The 21312-nt window shown below is 42.0% G+C and overlaps 1 protein-coding gene across 5 annotated transcripts in view; it reads right to left on the bottom strand.

The window, feature by feature from the left end:
* Positions 1-21312, bottom strand: part of lama2 (laminin, alpha 2) — a 145565-nt gene that overhangs the window by 79816 nt on the left and 44437 nt on the right. For all 5 annotated transcript variants that reach the window (XM_029496079.1, XM_029496077.1, XM_029496081.1 and 2 more), the window contains exons 9-18: positions 20836-21014; positions 20644-20743; positions 20132-20189; positions 19301-19403; positions 18945-19085; positions 15880-16044; positions 5065-5169; positions 2152-2363; positions 1464-1575; positions 748-861 (exon numbers count right to left, since the gene is read on the bottom strand). In XM_029496079.1, the coding sequence (XP_029351939.1) occupies positions 748-861; positions 1464-1575; positions 2152-2363; positions 5065-5169; positions 15880-16044; positions 18945-19085; positions 19301-19403; positions 20132-20189; positions 20644-20743; positions 20836-21014 (1289 nt within the window). The remainder of the gene's footprint in view (positions 1-747; positions 862-1463; positions 1576-2151; positions 2364-5064; positions 5170-15879; positions 16045-18944; positions 19086-19300; positions 19404-20131; positions 20190-20643; positions 20744-20835; positions 21015-21312) is intronic.

Here is a 21312-nt window from a genome sequence, read left to right on the forward strand (position 1 = left end):
GTTTCAACTATAGGCAGAGAATACAATCCTCAGGGTTGGAGACTCTGTGTGTGTGTGTGTGTGTGTGTGTGTGTGTGTGTGTGTGTGTGTGTGTGTGTGTGTGTGTGTGTGTGTGCGCGCGTGTGTGCACGTGCACGTGTGTATAAGAGAAGAGATTGAGCCTGCCTGCTTGTCTTTCTTCTTGTGTGTCTTTTTTTCTGATAAATCCCAGCATGCTCCTCATCTACGATGAAACATAACATGGTAATACAAGACCCACAGCTGTGTGTGCGTGTGTGTGTGTGTGTGTGTGTATTAAGTTTGATGCTAACTGACAGGTTAAGCCTGAGGCGTTGTGTAGACTGGGGAGTGACGATGTGTGTGTGCGTGTGCATCTATGTGAATCTTAGTATCTCTCACCCTCCAGTTCCTCTGATGACCACGAGGCACGAAAGTGAAGATTATTAGGATTTTTTTATTTATTTTATTTTTTTTGTGGAAGACAAAAAAGTAATGCCAAAATAGTGTCTTAGTGTGTTTTGTTTGCAACTGAGCTAACCTTCATTAGTTATTCATCAAGACACATCAGTGCTGCCCAAGTGCGTCTGCTGATGGGACATGGGAGATGCATCCCATCATAACATCGTAATGATAAATTGGCTAACACTTTTTTTTCCAATATTTAATGCATTTCCAACCACACAATAAATCAAATTGTGGGTAAATAATGACGACCGAATGATTTAATCGACTTCTTAATCTTCTTACCAGGCAGTGTCCCGAGAACTCGTCACACCGTGAGGAGTGTCCGTGGCAATGACAAGCTTCACACACACCGTTATAAAGATGGCCGTTAACCCTCCGAAAACCAGGAAGACATGCCTGAAACACACACAGACTCTGTGTTTAAGCTGCTAAGCTAATTGGTGTGTGCACAAACTAAGCTGTACTGTGGAGAACACCACCATATGAGCTGTATTCTGAAACTACATACTGACTGTTGTTTTGGTGGGTTTGAACCAGTTTTTTTTTTTTTTTTTAATTAGACATCTTTAATATTAATGAAACAAGTAACACTGTTAAGAATCAGTTCTTCGACAAGAGAAATGCAATAAAACAGAATTTGAGGGGTCGTACTGATGTGTAAAACAGGTTCATATTTCCATCAGGCGATTTGCTTCAGATATTGCAGGTAGTGTTATGCTTTGCACTGCTGTATTATTAATAGTTTGATGGAATTTTTTGCAAGATTGAAAGAATAAACTGCCTCTAACAATGTTGTAAACAATGAGTGAAAAATGTGTTTCTGGATTTATAGGCGTCTGATTTATTTAAAAAACGTCAAAGAAATAAATTTTACCTCATCGGAAAAACAAGCTGTCATTTTATTTTTGTACGAGTTTTGACGACAAGATGACGACAGGTTAAAAAAAGAAAACTGAATGTATTGACGTGCAGGCGGTGTTGTGTATTTGCGTATTTACCTCACAGGAAGTTCCAGCATATCCAGGAGGACAGGAACAATTTTCAACAGCTGATGCACTGCTCCCTCCTCGGGCAGAGGGATTTGCTACCTGCATTAAGAATGAGTGGAGTCTTCAAACCACACACACACACACACACACACACACACACGCACACGCAAGAATATGAAGCATTATTCATTGGTTGTCCGTCTACTTCCCTTCACATACACAAACTTGTGCCTTTTGAACTTTTGGTCACCCTCAGTTCATTCTCTCAGGCACCAATAAGCTTTAGCCATAAAGCAGCCATCTTTATGTGCAGATTAGCGAAGGTTAATGTACCACATATAGATGTCAAAAACCTGTGTGCAGTAGCCTGTATGCCTTTTTTTTTTTTTTCTTTTTTTTATTATATTTTGGGGCTTTTTCTGCCTTTATTTCAGACAGTAATTTGCAGAACCTGCAGCAAAGGTCCCAGGCTAGGACACTGTGATTACAGTACATAGCTAAACGCTGACCATCAACTAAACACAGCACTGCCATGTGTTGTTTTCTGTGGTATCGAACCAGATCGGACATCAGGACATTAATGTCTCTCACCTAATGTGAGAAGGGACTGAAAAGGAACCCCCCCCCCAAAAAAAAAAAAAAAAAAATTGTACTGAAATACTGAAACTAAGTCCAGGACGCTTGGTTCTGGTCCTACCTGTACACAGCGCTGGGCTCTGTGCTGTAAGAGGCCCGGACCATCACTCTGCTCACATTGGCTAACAAAGACAAGAAATCCCTCCGGCCAATGGGTTGTCCCGTTCCTGAAACCAGGAAGTTCTCTGGAAGGAGAACAATGTGATTGGTGCTGGGCGAGGACGGGTACACCGGCCGGCCAAACCTCCTGTCTACGATCTTCATTCCGCCGCCCTGATGTAGGAGGGGAACAAAAATAACAACAAATGAATCTTAATGAACTCAGAAATCCAGAATATGTGCTTCTCTAAAACTTTGCCTCATATCCAGCTGACCGGGGGATGTGCTGCAGTTTCTGCCTGTCTGTTGTTGAGAACAGATCAATGGCATGTAGCTGCTAACGTAGAGCAACAACTGATTGTTGGGGGGGGGCATTCACTGTGCCAATAAACCAATGAATAAAAACTAACTGAAAGAGACCAGATGGAGAAGACGAAGACAGAGAAATGTTTAGAAATTCCTTCTGTCACCTTCACTGTTGTTAATCAGCCGGTCATTCAGTCATTAAAAGGATAAAGTCAGCACTTTTGCATATTTTTCTCACTGTGAACAAATTCAACAATGTGTTTGTCCGTATCTCACCACTTCTTCATCCACTTTACTCAGAGGGACCCCTCCACTTCTGTGCAGTGCACAAATAAATAGTTCAAAGAAAAAAAAACCAAAACTGGTCACTAATTTCCAGACAAAGAGGGATGAACGGTGAATTTTAGGGATTATTTTCATCTTAATATTTATTCTGCTATAAGTATTTACAGCAGTGGCATGGAAAGGAAAAATTAATGATGGTGTGCTTCATTAATGTATTTTTTAGATTTTTTCCAGCACAATGGAGCTCCATAGAAGCGAGGCGTGTCAGTACCATTAATTCATTGCTGATTTGTTCGCTACTGCACGACTGCAGATGAAACTAACCTTTCAGCCAACTCTGGTGTGATGCAAATGACAGCATCCATATTTTATATAGTGCATGATCCCATACTAAAAAAAAAAAAACAAAACAAAACTGTAATGCTGGAAAGATTTAGTTGCTGCTCCCTCATGAGTCATGTTTTCAGTTCATATCTGAATTATGTATTTCTATTTGTTTACACCTCTGGCTTCTACAATTCTGTTTAAAAGATGCCCCATTAAACTATATCTCACAGAACTCAAAATAACTTGCAGCTCTGTGTTAGTGAGAAATAAATGTGGAAAGTTTGTTGTTGTTGTTATTTTAAGCTAAATGAGAAATACACACTTATCTCTGGAGCAGAATGCTGGTTGTTGTCATGAAAGACTTGGTATTTACATTTCTTTTAACTGCGCTGATGGAGGCTGATAAAGTGGGCACGGATTGAGAGACACACACAGAAATCAACAAAGCCACACAGACAAACGAAGACAGAGAGATTATTGTCTATTCACATCCCAAACAGTTTCGAGCTGCTTCTCTCGCTTCACAGAACCAACGCGAACAACAATACCACAACTTGATGCAGATCTGCGGAGAGAAGAGGAAGAGAGTTGGTTGACAGTGAGTAGGTGGCTCATTATTGTCATCACTTGGAGAGGCTTTCTGTTGACAACAAGACCGACACTTGTCCTCCTCTCCTCCTCCTCCCAGTCTGTCCATCTCGCTGACACGTCTTTAAATAACACACCTTCATTGGTCTGTGACTATCCGTCGCTCAGGCATCATTCTTCGCCGTTTCTGCTTCTTTCTTCTGTCACTTTCCTCTTCTTTATTTTTTCATCCTTACATCCTACTTTTATCTCCATCTTTGTCTCCCTTTGTTCACTTCAGTTTTTCCTCCATCTTTGTTTCATTACTTATTGTCCATCCTTCCTTCATCAGTGTTCCTTCATTTCCTTCTGTTCTATTTTCCTTTTCACTCACTTCCATCATTTTTCCTTCCTTTGTTTCCTTTTCTCCTTTCAATGCCTTCCTCTCTTTCCATTTTGAATCCTTCCTTTTGTGACTGACCCAGAGAAAGAAAAAAAAAAAAACTTGCTTGCTTGCAGGAACACTTATTCCCATTTGTCTATATTCGATGGAAAATTTGATCACTACGGGGAGAACATAAATTTTTTTTGCAACCTCTAATTAATTCTTCCCATCCAGTCTCTGAGAAGCGGAAACTTCTTCCAGTTGCAGCCCATTACTGATACACAACATGAGAACCCGTCAAACTTTTCTAATTAATGTGTCCTCTTTAACACATGACTGGTTGAAAGTTATAAGTGCAAAAATCACAGGATTATTTGTGAACGTGCTTCTCCACATACACACCGGTGCCTGTTTTGTCTGAGTGCATACTGTAAGTGCACAGAAGCACGCACACACATACACACAATGCTGTTTACTGATGTCGGAGACAAACAGTTAACTAATAGTGTTGTTGCTTTGTTTATTGCTGCCATGCATTTTATCGCAACCTGCTCATTATAGAGACATACAGTGAGCAAGGAGAAGGAAAGACTATCTGCATTTTTTATTGCTAAGTTCAGCATATTCCGCCAGCTGTAGCTGCTAATGTGTGTGTGTGTGCATGCGTCTCTTTATAAAAGCTTTCTTTGCTACTTCATTCAGTGGTTTTCACTGGTTTGAGAGTCAGTGGTTGTGGGAGAAGATGAATAACACTGCAGAGACATATGCATAAAACACACAACCACATGGTTCATGTGGGTTTCCTCTGGTTGTGGCCACTACCTCCCACAACCTAGTACTGTGTATGTGAGTTAGGAACACTCCTCAGCTATACTCCTGACTGAAGTGGAGCTTATTTCTTCAGGAATCTCCCAAATGGACCTTTTACACAAACCGTAGAGGATAGCAGAAACAGAGGCATTTGAGTTTGATAACTTTCTCTTTATGTGTTTATGTTAAACGCACCTCTATGATAAGGTCAGGTTCTGATGTGACTCTGATTGGCCGCTGTTCTTGCTGGTCCGTGGTATAAGACACAGAGTAGACCACACTTCCTCCGTAGGCTGAAACCTGAGCAGAGACGGAGAAACAAAGAGCAGGAAGTCAAATTATTGGCACGACTAATGATGTTCACCCAACGGGTGCTCATATCTGTTGCAAATCAGATTGTCTTACATTGATTAACTGAGTGCGTACTTTACCTTACCGCCACAAGTGAGTAATAGAGGACAGTAAGTGGCAAAATACGGCGTAACAGCAGAGAAGCATCACAAAAACAAAGCTGTATCTCTAAAGTTTGCAAGCCTGAGCCATCATGAGCGACAGGTCATCACTGACTGGCAAAAATACAACAAGAGAGTGCTAATCTTTTTCTTCTTCTTATAACAAAAGAACATAAAGGGTATGTAAAGGATTATTCATTTACTCATTCATTATCATTCATATGTGCTGAGTATTTACTATCTTCGCACCATCGGTGGACACGTGAGGATTAAGAAGAGGCACCAAATGAAACCAGAGAGAAAAATTAGCAGGAATTATTAAGTATTTTAAAGCTGGCAAGTGTAGAAATAAAATTTACTGCAACACATTAATCGTGCGCCAAAAAAACTGTTACATGTGATAAAATGTCCTGTTTTGTCATAACCTGCTGAGAAGATGTACAGTCAGATGTCAGTCCTTCATGATAGCAGCATCCCTGAACTATTTTCCCAGCAACACAACCTGCAGCTGAACCGTGTCCTCTTAAAATATGATTTTAAATGCCTGAAAACCGAGGAGAACAAAAATAAGCTACACTCCATGTTGTCGTGCGTTGTTTTGGAAGCAGACTTTCTGTTGAGTCCACAGAATGAGCCTTAGCTGGAGAAACGCTGCGTCGGCACCATCCTGAAATTTATTATTCTGCTCCAACCTGAACAGTAATGGGCGGGAGAGCAAGTTAATAATGCCATCATAAAAACAGAGAGAGGGGGACATCGAGGGTTAGGGAGAGAGAGACGAAGAAAGAGCTCGAGACAGGAAGACAGAGAGGGAGAGTTGGAGCGGGAGGAAGATGTGGGCTTAATATCTCTATAAACCTCTTCCATTCTACATCATTACTTTCAGTTCTTAAACTGGAAGGAGGAAACGTCCATTTCACAGCTGACTGAAAACACACACACACACACTTACACGGCAGCAGGCATGGGGGTGTGCTCGAGTGGACGTTTTATTGACTAACACCACTCTGTTCTAATCCTACCCCATTTCCCAATGTGGACTCCAGGAGACAGTAAAACCTGAGCTTATAGCCAGAGTACAAAGAGACAGCACATATCAGACAGGACGCTGGACCTTCTTGGCCATTAGCTGCTGTGGACAAAGTGTGCAATGTAACAGCAGCGTGATGAAAGAAGAAGACACTGCAAAGGATGACGTTTTAAAGAGACTCAGCAGAGCAGCAGTAAAGCTGTGCGATATATATTTTGCACTCTTCAAGTTCTGACATTCACTGTATCTTAAATACAATTATATGCAGTTGCAGCAAAGTAAAAGATGCTAAAACGCGAAGCTTGGTAATAAGTCTCTTTGAGAATTCCTGAATTTTCCCATTGCTGATATGAAAATATTGACTTGTGAAACTTTGCAAGGATGCACTTAAATGAAACGTCTATCTGTGACGCCGTGGCTCAGGCTGGGAGCATTTTCAATGGCCTGAAAGGCAGGAATGAAAACTGAGGCGGGTTAAAAAAAAAAAAAAAAAAAAAAAGACATACAACCTTCAACAGAGAAGTAGAAGGTGTTTTGTTCTTCTTTTAAAGTCTTATAACTCCTCAAAATGTCCCTGATCTCATGTCGGGAAGCGGCAGTGCAGAGTGAAATATAAATAACACTTAAAGATTGCATAGGTCTGCGAGCGCTTTAAAGCTACCACTTGTGCAACAGGGACTTAATCAATCTGTATGTTCGATACTTGTGCGCGCTCAGCAGCATATGAACTTAGTAAAGGGCTTCTGCTGTGTCCGCTGCTGCTCTGAGAGCGCTGCTTCTTCTTTGAGGATTACTCTCTTCTTCTGGAGCACACCTGAATTTAGCCATTTACGTTCTTTGAAATTATTGACATTTTTAAGAAAAACTCATTTCTCTGACACAATCCACTCAACCTGGACAATATTAAAAGCCTTTGTCATGGCAACCCGATGACCCGTCTTCGCCCACGGGGACAGGAAAATAAAAGAAATGGAGCACGGCAAAGAGAAGGGGCCAACAGGATTGTGCAGCAGGGGGGAAAATTATGGGGAGGTAGAAGGGAATTACAGAGAGTGGAAACCAAAAGGAACAATAAACACACAGCTACAATAGACTCAGTCAGGTCCCCATGAGGCTTCTGCAAAGCTGTTATTAACTCTATTAGCGGCCAAAATAAGAACAGGAAGACAAAATCCTCGCTGTTAAAAACCTAATCAAGGATGTGACAATCTTCATTACCCTGTGAACCCTTTGTTTGTACGTCAGATCACACAGGTCACTGCGTTTAATGTTTGAGGGCGAAACAAAATCACCTCATTCACGACAGTATTTTCTGTAAAATATAAAGGAAACATAGAAGCAAACAGGGGAAGACAGGAGTTCAGTTTTTGCTGTTGGGGGTTTGCATGCTGTGATCCAAATGCATTGCTTCACATGCTTAAAAACCAAATCCTTGACCTAAAATGGTGACGATAGTTTAGCTGGCGTACACACGAGCATTGTCTTGTTACTATTTGTCAGAAAAGAAAGCGGACAGACGCAGAGGAGGCAAAAAAAAACAAAACAAAACTGGGAGACACAGAATTAGGAGGACTGAAAGAAACGAGGCGGCCAACTAAACTGAGGAAAATGAAACAACAGGCAGAATGAAAATTGGGCAGGACAGCAGGGGAGAGACGTAAAGCATGGATAAAATAAGAGGGAGGAAAGCCGAGTGGAGTAAAGTTATGAAATACAATATGCTGCCTATGCTAAGGAGTGGGTTCGGCATGGAGCAGGAAGAGGTGTGAGAATGAGTCACTGTCCTCCTCCAGGGTTCCCACCGGAGCCCTGACATAACAGAAAAAAAAAAAAAAACTGGAGCATTATTACGGCCTGCAAGTGTTCGAGCATACTGATTCTTCTCAGCTAAGTTGTGCTGTTGTCTCTTTTTTTTTTGGTTTCAAAAAAATAAAAACAAGATGGCCGACAGACAAATGACAAACTTGAGGCTTTGAAGTGGAAGCTCACAAACTGGAGGATTCACAGTGGGTTGCCATTTGGTTCCAACAGATAGTTTGAATTAAACAGAGTCCCCCCCCCCCCCCCCCCCCCCAAATGAAAGGCAAGAGGAGGTTACCTGGTAATTTATGAGCAAACAATGCACACAAACAAAAACTGAACTGAAACTAAATGAAAATTATTGACTGCTTGCCCTGGGCTAAGCTGAACACATAACAAGTGAAGGCCTGTTTGGTCGCTCTGTGGAGCTTCCAGTCCGGCTATTTGATCACAGCAGCTGATTCAGTTCAATAAGGACCGTTTTTTTGATGTGTGAAAGTTCACACTCAACATGGAAATTGGAAGCTTCCTTGACAGCAGGCGAACTTCATCTCCAAATGAAGACATAAACAAAGCCACCAGAACAGCGATTTAACTGACCTTGAGGTGAGATTGTTCAAGTCAAGTGCTGTTCCTAACCTTCATGATGAATATTAAAAACTCAAGTTAAAACGTTTCCCATCTCTTTTTCATCCCACTACACTAACTGTCAGCCATGTTCATCCATCATCCCTTTATCTCCCAGTGCTCCCTCTTTCTCTTTCTGTCCATTTCTGTCTGCTGCTTTTCTCCAAATGATGAGCTTTTTTTTTTTGTTTGTGTGTTTGTTTTTGAATCTTTCATCTATCTTGACCGTGGATCTGTTTGTAAATCTGGGCCTGTGAGGGATAGGAAGAGATCAGGACTTGACATCTTTTGAAGTGCTGTGAGAAATACGATGCTGACACTCTGTAGTGTTATCTAACATATTTCATTTTGACCAGTTTACTGCTTAAAATCCCAGAAGAGATACACTTAAGACCTTTTGGCAGAAACAATGCGTCGCCTGACACTGTGGCCAAAGCTCCAAAATAAAACATCTACTTAATGGACTTTAGGGTGAGATGATTAGAACTCAACTTTTAAGCAAGTAGAACAGGAAGACCATTAAAATGCACAGAAATTTGCATTAATATTAATAGTATTTGTAAAATAAATCCTACAGGAATCTCCCAAAGTGATGTTAGAAATAAGTACAGTCACGGCTCTGAAACAAATTACTGCTCGTAGGAAGTAATGACATGATTTAAATAATTCTTTATACTGCAATCTAGCTTCCTCAGACAAATGTGTTTGTGCCGAACTCGATTTGTACACATACATGCTGCCAATTTGTGGAGTACATCAGCAGACACGGGCAGGGAGACTGTGGGGTGAGACAGAGGGGGAGAGTTTGGGGGTGGGAGTTGAGGGCAAAGGAAATCATCCTTCAGGAAATGAAACCCAGATTGTCACAAAAGCTTCAGAAAACAAACTCCCCCAAAGTCTCACACACACACACACACACACACACAATGCAAGCTGAGAGGCACAAAACACGAATGCACACACACACACACACACACACACACAGAAGAATAAACACCCACACACAGATAGAAGAATGAACACACACACACCTGTGTCGTCCCTCCTGATGTCTGTGGCTGTTTGGAATTGGTATCTGGAGTTTTCACTCTCTGTTTATCATTTACACACAGACAGGCATGCACATACACACACACACACACACACACACACGCACACACACTCAGGTGCAGACTCACACATTGCTTTTCCAAGCAGTAGGGTTAGATTGGCTCCAGATGGACCAACAGCCAGTGGAATGCTGAACAGCACAGAACCAAACTGACCTTCTGTGTGAGAGCGAGAAGGAGAGAGGAGAGTCCTTGTTGGAAAAACCTGGCCGGTCAGTACTGAACCAGCTTGGTGTTGTCTGGTCCTGGTTCTTCAGGGTCGCCTCAGGGTGCATTGTGTCTGTCAGTGGGAGACGAACGCTGCAAACCACGCATGTAGTGGGACACTGCGTCCATGAAGGGGAGGGCTGATGATGTGATGTTGTGGGTTGTAGTCAGTACAGTCACGTTTTGGCAGATGTGGCCCGGTCCTGTCAGCAACATGGAGGTGGGTTCTTCATCACTTACAGGACTATCGAGGCCTGGAGGGAGGTGCAGCATGTTTGGCTTGGGGGTTGTTGATCTAAAAGTGGGATCTCTGAGTGGGTGCTGGCTGACTGGAATCAGAGTGGTGAGTCGGGCTGTCAGCTGCCTGTTTGAGGTGCTCCGAATGGGGAACAGCCTCAGATGGAGTTTGGGGTCACAGGAGGTCACTTGATGAGGTCTTTCCTCTGGGACAGCAGTGGGGACAGATGCTTTTCTTTAAGCCCCATAGAGCTTGTGTGCACATATACATGCAGCTATAAATTCTTCTCCTCTAATGTAATATGTGAATCAAGATTGTTTGATTAAGTAAAACCCTAACCCTAACCCTCTTTATGGCCTCATATTTTTTATATACTTCATTCTGTTGTTAACTTTCGATTCATATGTAAGCTAATACTTTAATAGCTTCCTTACACTTTCAATATGATTAATATTTACTGATTTATGCACCAAAATGCCAAATTCCTTGCACATTGAAAAACCTACTGGGCAATAAACCAGATCCTGATTCTGACTCTTTTTATAAGATCAAGAACATTTATGCTCCCATTCACCTGCACCACATAAAAAACTAAAACAAAACATAAGCAAGTAACATTGCTGACTTTCTAAGTGGTTGCATGCTCAATTATCAGCATTGTTTTGGGGGGGGGGGCCGAGCTCAGTATGCACATCTCATCCAGGAAGATGACTAAGAGCAGCTCATTTACCTCCAGCCTCTCAGAGTCAATCCATTATTCTTCTGCACTCCCACGGCTCACTGGATCCTGAAAGTCAACTCCACCGGCTTACTGCGTGTCAGACTTGAAGTAACAAACAACAGCACCACTTATTTCTGAGCCAACTCTGAAGCTGGGGTCGGACTCACACGGGCTTTGTGCGGGCGCCGCCACACTAAGCGTGAACGAGATAATTACATAAGTATGTAAATAAGACACCATCTACCAGCCCCTATACTGCCTTTCACCGTTGGATCTGACAGGAAATTAGATTGATTGCGTCACGGTGCAATGGAAGTATGATGGCACAAAGCGAGACTCATCTACACTTTTGCTATAAATGGATTACTAAAGACCTGCTGAGAGCTGCTGAGTCTTCCTATCTAGCGAATAAACTGCATGCCCACCAAGAGAGACAGAGGCAGAATCTGCTTAAAATGCCCCAGGACAGGCAGCAAAACTGTTTTATGGCAATTCATGCTTTTCAGCAGTTTGTATGTCAAAAAAAAAAATCAATTAAAATGATCAATGAGCGCGAGGCCGAAGAATGCTGTGTGATGTGAGAAAACACACTGCATGGCCTGGGTTTGACTGCCATCCCTGCTCGCTCTCTGACTGAAGTGACCAGAGCAAAGAAAAAAGGTATCTACAGGTATCCCAGTGTCGAAGACACAGCTCTGTCCCCAGCGACACACGTAGCTCTTTTAGTGGCTCACGGAGGGATGCGTTACAGAATAGCTGCAGGTTCTCTCCAGGTCCATTATATATTGCCACCTGTAGGCTATTTAGTCCATATTGGCCCATATTTTATAGTAGTAGTAGCCTATAGTAGTAAAAGAACAAGCAGTAAATTGATAACATTAATGATTCCTTTCTTCAAATATTTTTCTAAATTAAAGTAGACAACAGCACCACTTCTATTTGGTTTCATTGTTGTCAGAAAAGGAAAAGAGACAGGAAGAACAGCAACTAGCATCGTCCTCAACAAAGGGGGAATAATGTCCACACAAAATAAAGTCAACTGTTTCAGAACTGCAAACTCAAATCTGGCACGCTCTGGTTGGATAGTAATTCTGTTTTTGTGATGAAAACATCTGTGAATCAGCAAGGTGAGCGTTTCTTTTTCTTCCCGACACAGAAACGTCGCTGTTGCAGATCTCTGCACACGTTTTCCGTGAAAACAAGCGTGCGAGATCCAAAGTTACTTGGTTGATGAAAACTGAGACAAATCAACTGTGATTAATGTAAAGGCACTTTTTTTTCCAGCCACATGGGAGGGGAAATCCATCTTGAGCAATCAAGACCAGATTAGAAGTGGCATAACACACAAACTCCTACACACACTTCTCTCTCTCTCTCATAAGTCACAGCTCAGCAGCTTGGTAAAGACTGATGTTCCTCTCACGAAAAAAGGCCTTTATTCCTACAAAAGTGTTTTATAGAAACACTTTAATGACAGTTTTCATTTGTCACAGCGGTGAAATGTCAACTTATATAATAAAGGTGAAATCAGACCATATTTATTCTAATTTCATCACTTCCACAGTTTGCGGGTTTACAAGTATGCACCTAAACCGGGATTTCCTCTGAAAGGATTATTATTTTGGATTAATTCTTCTTTATGGGACAATACATAAAAGGAGAAAGATGAAAAATGGCTACAGAAAGTTCAGGAAGACGGAGGCAGAGTTATGCAGCAAGGTAGGGTGCAACGCAACAAAAGCTGAGTTGTGCGTTTGTCAAGTTTCAGTGTACTTTGAGCTTTCTTTCATCAGCTGTTTATAAAGGATATTTCTCCTCTCTTCGTGTTCATCCATCATTTCTTTATCTCCCTGCTTCAAACTGGTCTTTGGAACTTTTCATCTGTTTGACTATGAATCCGTTTGTAAATCTGGATCTATACTAGAAGATAAGGACATTATAGCTCATTACAAATAATGTTTGCATCACTTTAACCCTAATGTATTCAATTTAACCAGCTCATTGCACAAAAAAAAAGAGAACTTAAGGAAACATCAAGAAATTACCTTTAATTTTGCCTTAGAATAAGCAAAACTCAAGTAACTAGACTCAGCTGACAGTCTGTATTTGATGTGCTGATGAAGATCAGCAGATTCTAATATACTATAATAGTGAAAGCTTCAAGACAAACATCTGCTTAAGGACTTTAAGGTGGAATCTTTTTTACTCTAAAACTTTAACTTCTAAACCAACTCAGGATCAACAAGAAGTTTGCAACATGTACTGACTGAGCAATGAAGGAATTTTACCTTTTAATAAATGAATACAAAAATTCAATAGAGCAAACTGTTACATCTGAGATCAACTCGAATATTTATAAAAATAAAAAGTTTGACACGCACAAGTCTTCATTAAAATGACTTTACACCCTCAAAACTTGCAACATTGTTCATTTATATTTCGCTTGTTATACTGAACCCAATTTATTTTGCCCTTCAGTGAAAAATAAACCAGAAACATTGCTGAAAAAAATAAAAATACATTCTTTTAACAGAGCATGCTTCTATGAGACAAACAGCTAGCGTTGGGAATGAGCACTCCCAGGACCTACACAGGCGATAAAATACCCAATGAGCGTCAGAGGAACATGCTTCTGGACCAATGAGCATCCCACAGAGCGTGCTAACGAGCCAATGAGCATTCGTGGCAATAACGAAACAGGAGCTCATGCGTGTTATCTCACACACACACATATATATTCTTATATATCCACTGCAAGCTTATCATTACGCACAGCCTGCCACTTCCAATGATACATGCTAACAAGACAGACTGTGGTGTGTGTGTGTGTGTGTGTGTGTGTGTGTGTGTGTGTGTGAGAGAAGGACTCGAGTACTCAGGTCACATGTCACCTATCTCTATAACATCATCAGAGACTGAAGCAAAGAATCACTTTTTCATATAGTATTCACACACTTCTCTTTGTGATCACATATACGTGTACACACTCGCACTCAAACACACACACACACACGCAAAACATTGGTAATTTGTTTGTTTCACATGTATGGAGGCATTTGGTTCTGCTCTGCTGTCCCTAATGCCTCCAAACACATCATTATCTGACTTATATAGGCCTGGGAGTGTGTGTGTGTTTGAATGAAAATATCTCCTCCTGTTTGTGTGTGCATTCATGTGTGGGAGCGTTTGTGTGTGTGTGTGTGTGTGTGTGTGTGTGTGTGTGTGTGTGTGTGTGTGCGCTAAGAGAAAAACATTTGATTATCGAGTTCAACAGGCGAAACACTGTTTACCCTGAGAGACATGAAGCAAGAGAGGGAGAAAGAGAGAGAGAGAGAGAGAGAGAGAGAGAGGGATGAGAGCTTGGGGTAAGAGAGGGGGATGATTTAGGAACAGGGAGGAGAAAAATGGGAAACATGAGGATAGCAGGCCAAGGAAAAGGAGTAGAGATGGAGGGAGAGACGTTCAGACAAAGAAGGGAGATGACAAGTCAGGCCCGCAGGGTGCAAAGTAATGAAATTCAGTGGTATATTCCTCTAAGCCATGACACCCAGACAAATCACAGTCGGTCTGTTGTTGTAGCAGGACAACAACTCGACTTCAGAAACATGGATTGCAGCTATTTGCCAGCTGGGGTGATAAAGTTTCATCGTTGCCACAGAAAAGTGGTGCACAAATTCAAAGAGCAGACATTAGCAGAAGCTGATCCAGAGAATCGGGGGGTGAGGAGGCAGGTGAACGTCCCAGACTTACATCCAGGGGATTTTTAGACTGTAAACCAGGTCTGTTTAGACATTCAAACCTGCCCCACTGCTGCAGCTGCATGTCAGCTTCTATGCATTTGCCCATCAATTTTTGCATTAGACTGTAAAATGGTCTGAAATGTTTCTGTGCAAAAAGGCAGTTAGCAGTAATCTGAATGCGAAGGGACTGACGGTCGGATCACACGTCAGATTTCACCTCATCATTGTGTCATTTCAGTGTAATCAAACAGAAGAAAACTTCACAACTGAGTTACCATCATGACTTAGACCAGTTGATTGTTGGCACAACACCTTCAGAATAATAAAAGAAAGCTGCAAAAAAGTTTTTTATCTTTCCATCTTGGCAGCCTTAAGCAGTTGAAATTTGAGAAATCTCTTGGCACATTAGTTCATTTCCCACCAGATACAGTCCAGTGAATGAAAGAATCAGCAAATCATCAGCCCAATCCATCACAAGTCGTCAAAAACATTTCTGAATTTTTGATTGTAAAGTATTAGAGAGGAATTAATTCATTGTGAAGCAGCTGTTTGTGTGATGTTAAGTAAATGCATCATATTAGTGGTAGTTTGTTCACTCTATCTTTTCACCAGCTACGATTCCTTAACAGCAACTTTCCGTTTTATTTATCCAGCTGTGCAAACTTTATTTTAACGTGCACATAAACAGAATATATGCTTTTTTTTTATTGTTATTATTTTTAACTATATTAGAGACATCTCAGTTTTGGCAACAATGAATTCATATCAGCAGTTTCCTACTATGAGCAGAAAGTAGAATCGAAATATTATTTGATGTGCTGCTCTATGAAATTACGGAAAATGAGGCCAGTCAGAATGAAAATGCTTCCTTTATTACTGGGCTTTAAACTCATAGTTATGTATGAGGCCTCTCTGCCGCTTCCCCTGTAGTGGGTGCTTGGCGAGTTACATATACAGCACGTATTTACATTCTATTCATAAATGGTCATCCTTTTTACTGCATACGTGGGAATTCATATGTATACCTCACTGTTTTTGGCAGAAGTATCTACAAATAGCTCACCCAATCTAAGATGTTGAACTAACCTTGTTTCCCAGGTATAGTCCAGGTGCGTTCCAGTAGTAGGCGGAGCCGAGATCATTGAGAACGTCTGCGTGTCGGACGCTCAGGTATGGAGGCGTCTGTCTGTGCACGGACCAAACTCGCCCTCCTGTATCTCCAACCAGGTGCCAGCCCGTCAGAGTGGTCTCCTACAAACACCGATGTTCAGAGGGAAGAAACAGGACGTTAGCGACTCACTTTGATATGCAGCTTCTTTTTTTTTTTTTTTTAATATTAATAGGCCCCATGTTTGATTTTAAAATACACAAAGTGTGCCTTTTAAAATTCAACACTCAGTGGTTGTGTGGCATAATAAAGAGAAGAATGGCACACGGCTCTGGCTGTGCTGTGAAGAGGTTTCAGAGCCGGCTCTCTGTTACAGCAAAGAGCAGCAATTTTGCTCTTTCAAAGTTTTAGTCGTCGCTCCTGCTTACTTAAGAGACATGTGGAGATAAAGAATATTGTAATATTCTAATTAAAGTTTTTTGCTTGAAAAGATTTTAGTGTAATTTAGAAACATTCAAACAGATTATTTTCATCCAAGCACAGCAGATCAGCAGCTGTTGACAGAAAACATAAAAATGAGTCACCAGTCATCTTCAGTCCTGGTGTAGTCCACCGCGTCTCCTTCATAATGGATGGACTTTATAATCTGAAGATTTACCCACAATGCACTGTCCATCATAAGTCTCTGCTTAGCTGCTCTCCATCGATGCACCAGCTTTCAGCTGCTTACAGTATGTTGTGTAACCAATTCGGACATCTATTTCTTTGCACACTGTGAGTCCGGTGTCTCCATAATGACCGGACTGTTCAACTCAAGTCACCTTATTATCCAGAAAAACACAGAGAAATACAAAGAAAAGCCTGCCCTCCCTTTGACATTAAAGATACAGACTCAAACTGATCGTCACTATTAAAATAGTTAGACCACTTGGTTTAGATTACAATTAGAATCAACAGCATGCAATTTTTTTTTTTACAGTTTCTCTAAGCTTATATTTAAATTCACCTTCTTTGTGTAGCTTAAAATAAAAAAAAAAACTATATCAAAAATGCTTGGAAAAAGGTGGTGAAGTGATAGAAAATATATATTTATTGCAAGTAGCCGTTAGGATGTGCAAAACCCAAGATATGGTTAAGTTCAAAGATTTGGGGCATCCATCACATGTCAACCAGGATGTCTTGCAACTGATACCAACAAAGAGGTTTTTTTCCAACTCCACAAGGAGTTTGTGCATCGTGTGTGTGTGTGTGTGTGAGAGAGAGTGAGATAGTCAGACACACATCTGTTGTTGCAATTAACCTGACCTTGGCTTCCCCTTTTGCACACACACACTATCAGTGTCTAAATCAGAGCTGTCATCCTGTCACTGTCTCTTCTCCCCTTCCCTCCCACCCTGCCTGTCAGTCAAAAACTGTTTTCCTCTTTTCACCCCTCTCCTCCTTCTCGCCTCTTGTCTTGTCTCAGCCCTTCCCCTCTCCGGCCTTCTCCTCTTCCCGCTTTTCTTTATCATGATTCTCCTTTGCTTTCTCCTGCAGTGTGCTCCATCCACCTCCCCTCTCATGAATGCCTATTTGACAAAGATTTGTCTTTCCTTTTGCTGCCCCACTGTTACTCACTACTGAACACTGGTATTTCAATTCTATGTCGTTAACGTTTGCTGTTATAAAAACTCAGAGCCTGCTTGATTAATCATTTCACACCTCATGTTGGATGCACTGTGTGCCTGCAGGGTACTCATCAAACTGCGCCAGTGTGGAAGAGCAATTTGGCCGTCATCTGATAAATGTCTTCTGGGTCAGTCAGTGAGGTGGACCTCCTCCTTTTGTGCACATATATTTAAGGAGGGATCGTATAAAAAGGAGGAAATATAATAAGCACATGCTCTGTCTGGTTTAAAGATCAGTTTGGCTCCCAGTATGAGCAAAAACCAGACCCAGGACTCCTGGGTAAACTACTGAAGCTGGCAATTTAACCACAAAGATGGAGATGTGCTAGTGCAGCACAAAAGCTCTATCAGTTAACAGGCTGAGTAACATTACATCGGAGGTAAGTATGAACACACAACATTCTTACAAACACGTGACTCCGCTCCACATTTAAGCAGAGCACGGTTGTGAAAAAGTGTAGGTGCAGCACAGCTGCAGTAAAAAGCCCTGATATTTCCCCTATTTCCCGTCAAGCTGTCTCAAAGGTCAACGCTGTCACAGAAAGCTGATGGGGAAACAGTCGAAGCTGCAGTCATTCAGATTTGAAGGAGCTTCTTGAACAAGAGGTGAAAAGTATCTGCAGGCAAGTCCAGTTACCCACCAATTTTTTTTTGGTCTGAATCAAACTTTGGTGATTAACCTCTGTAGGCTCGGGACGGTGACCATCTGACCCCCCTCATTTAAATCTGCACCCGCTTTGTCCCCTCTCTTTTAGGTGTAGGTAAACTGCAGAGTCTTGTCCTGAGTATTTTTTGAGCTGTGTGTTTGACTGTGCATCCTTTACATACATTACTTCCATCCTCTTCTGTGTGTTTGTGTGTGTGTGTGTGTGTGTGTGGGGTAGATCTTGGGGATGCTTCTTGTCTTAGCATGCTGCCGGATTTGACAGAAACGGTCAGGGATGCGTTTTGTGTTGAAGATGCTGCTGACTTTCTCTGATGCTCCCGACACCACACCTTGGACCTTGGGGCTGTTTTCACAAAGGTCCTCTCAGGGTTTTCCACAAGCTCTGTGTGCATCGTTCAGCTGTTTGTGTTCCCTCTCTAGGCCATGGACCCACAATCAGCTGTGTGTTGGTGGGTTCTGTTATTTCCTTTCTTGGAGAAACAAGACCTGGATGACTGAGCCTCTTCACAGATGTTTGAAGAGATTTCTAAACTTATTCTCATCTGACATTGCCTTTTTTTGGGGGGGGGGGGTGAGCCATAATGTTAAAGACATTACAGAAAGTGAAAAAGTCTGATGGACAGGAATGACAGAAACGTAACAGTGGTCTGAACAGATTGAAGAAGAGTAACTTATTAACTCAAATAAACTGACAGAGAAGTGTGCCTACATTCTGGTAGGTCCAGGTGGAGGCGGAGCACTGACTGGAAAGGCCCATACAGGAGCATTTCTCGCAGCCACGCCGATTATCCCTTCTGAGATTGTAGAATCCCAGTTTGCAGCGGTCGCAGTTCTCTCCCTCTACATTTTCCTGGAGGAGAAAGTCAGGCAGGGAAGGAGACGGAAGGTGAGCGAGAAGAAGACAGGAAAGTTTATGGGCTGCCCTCAAAGTGACGTTATATGAGCACAAGCCATGTTACTGCAGTGTTAATGTGGTGGAGATGATGATGACAGGGCCAGAGAGGTTAGCACGGAGTACTATTCATTATTGGTGTGTATATAATCTGTGTGTGTGTGTGTGTGTACCTTGCACATGCAGGGTGTTATACACGGGTCATCATTTGTGCTCCCTTCCACACTGCAGTTACAGCGTTGACAGGACGGGAAGCCCATATAACCGACAGCGCACCTGGAGACGGATGAATTTAATAACAAAAATAAAGATGAAGGTGACGGCACACAGCCAGAAGGTCAGGGGGTCGAGTCTAAACAACCACTGCGTCCAGATGCTTTTAAAAACCTGTTGGCGCTCATCACAGAACCTTCAGCTTGTAGCTAGCCAACACGTATGCATCTGCAATTCCCACAGCAACTACACAAAGAAACAACTTTCTTTCTAAAACAGAAAGTCATCTTCTGTGAGAGCTGATTTTAAGAAGCGACGATGACACTCGTGCTGCTGGCAGTCTGAGGCCAGCAGAAATGTTGGAGGAAAAGTGGCATCAGCTTTTAGGCCGGATGACATTAAACCTGAACTGGATAGATAAGAGGATAATAAAACATGCTGATAACAGGACAGCTGATCAACAAAGTCAGATCAAAATTAATTTTCTTCACTTCTCTGACTGTTCAGGTCACAAATCTGTGAACAATTACATGAAAGAAATAATCAAAGTTTGAGCTGCAGAGGAACAAGTGTAGGCATTTATTTATTTTGTGACTTCTTTACATTGGATAAGGTACAAAACCAAGTGTCATAACATCATAATAAATATCATCAAAGGCCTTAATGGACACACTCTGGTAATTTCCAAGCACTAATTGGAACAGACAACAGCCAAAGGTGCTGCTCACCTGCCACAACGTGTCTATCTTTTTCTGTATGTGTGTGTGTGTGTGTGTGTGTGTGTCTCTCACCTGTCACATCGTAGACCCCCAAAACCCTCCTTACACCGGCATGACCCTGCTGGCTGGGCTGTCATTCAAACACACACAGGAACACACACACATAGAAAAGCACAAATAAAATATTAAATAAAATTTAAAAGTAAAAAAAAAACTAAAACAGAACGGGTGCCGTCATGAAGTGGCTGCACCTAAAATAGCTTCACTTTTTAGACATGAAAACAGTAAAAACACAAAGAGCAGTAAAACTATCACTAATAAAAATAGTTGTTCCGTTGTGCTGAAGACGGCTCTGAGCACACAGCTGAACTTGACTAACCCTCGGCCCCGCAGGAAATCAGGCTGGACTGAATTGATGAAATGATGCCGTTATTGAAGTAGCTCTTTGAAATGAATCAAAATGTGAAACGTGCGCTTGCATTTACATAAACATTTTCTAAGTGTGTCTAATGGGGGTTTGAAATTAAGCATGTTTCAAAGCTCCAAGATAGACAAAGGGACAAACAAAAAATATATGCACGTACTGGGTGAAGCCAGGCTTGAATCAGCGACACACACTTGACTGACAGAACCACGAAGGTCACATGAGCAGGGGATGCAGGGCGTCTCCTCCTCGGCACTCACCTGACCAGGTGAAGAAGGCAAACAATGTCAAAGCACAGCTCATGCTCATGATGAATGTCAATGAAGAAGGAATGCGAGCGCACGTGACGTACCTCAGCAGGTCTGTAGTATCCAGGCACGCAGGTCTGACAGTTGATGCCTGCCGTGTTGGCCCGGCAGTCGACACAAACCCCGCCCCCTCTGTATTTGCCGTGGATGTCCAGGCTGAGGGATAAGTCGGCCACCGTCTGATTAAAGTAACACTCCTCCGCCTTGCCGTGGCAGTTACACTCTGAAAACAAAGACACAATAGAACTCTCCAAATTCTGAGCAAGAAGCAAAAATCCATTTACTTCTTCCTCTTAAGAGCTTATCCTGTTTGGAGGACAGTTCCCTGAGGTTCACTTTGTGACCATGAGCAGTGTTTCATCTCTCTGGGTTTTTCCTTACTGCTTCCTGTTTCACCTGAACCTGGCGAATCGCTTCAGACTAAACCTGCTGCACTGGGCGACATGAAACCTGCAGTTCAAAAGAGCTTTCTTCCTTCTTTTTTCCTTCCACCAAATGTTACTCCATAAGGATGATGTCAT

This window comes from Echeneis naucrates, chromosome 24 (assembly GCF_900963305.1).
Source record: "Echeneis naucrates chromosome 24, fEcheNa1.1, whole genome shotgun sequence".
NCBI lineage: Eukaryota > Metazoa > Chordata > Actinopteri > Carangiformes > Echeneidae > Echeneis > Echeneis naucrates.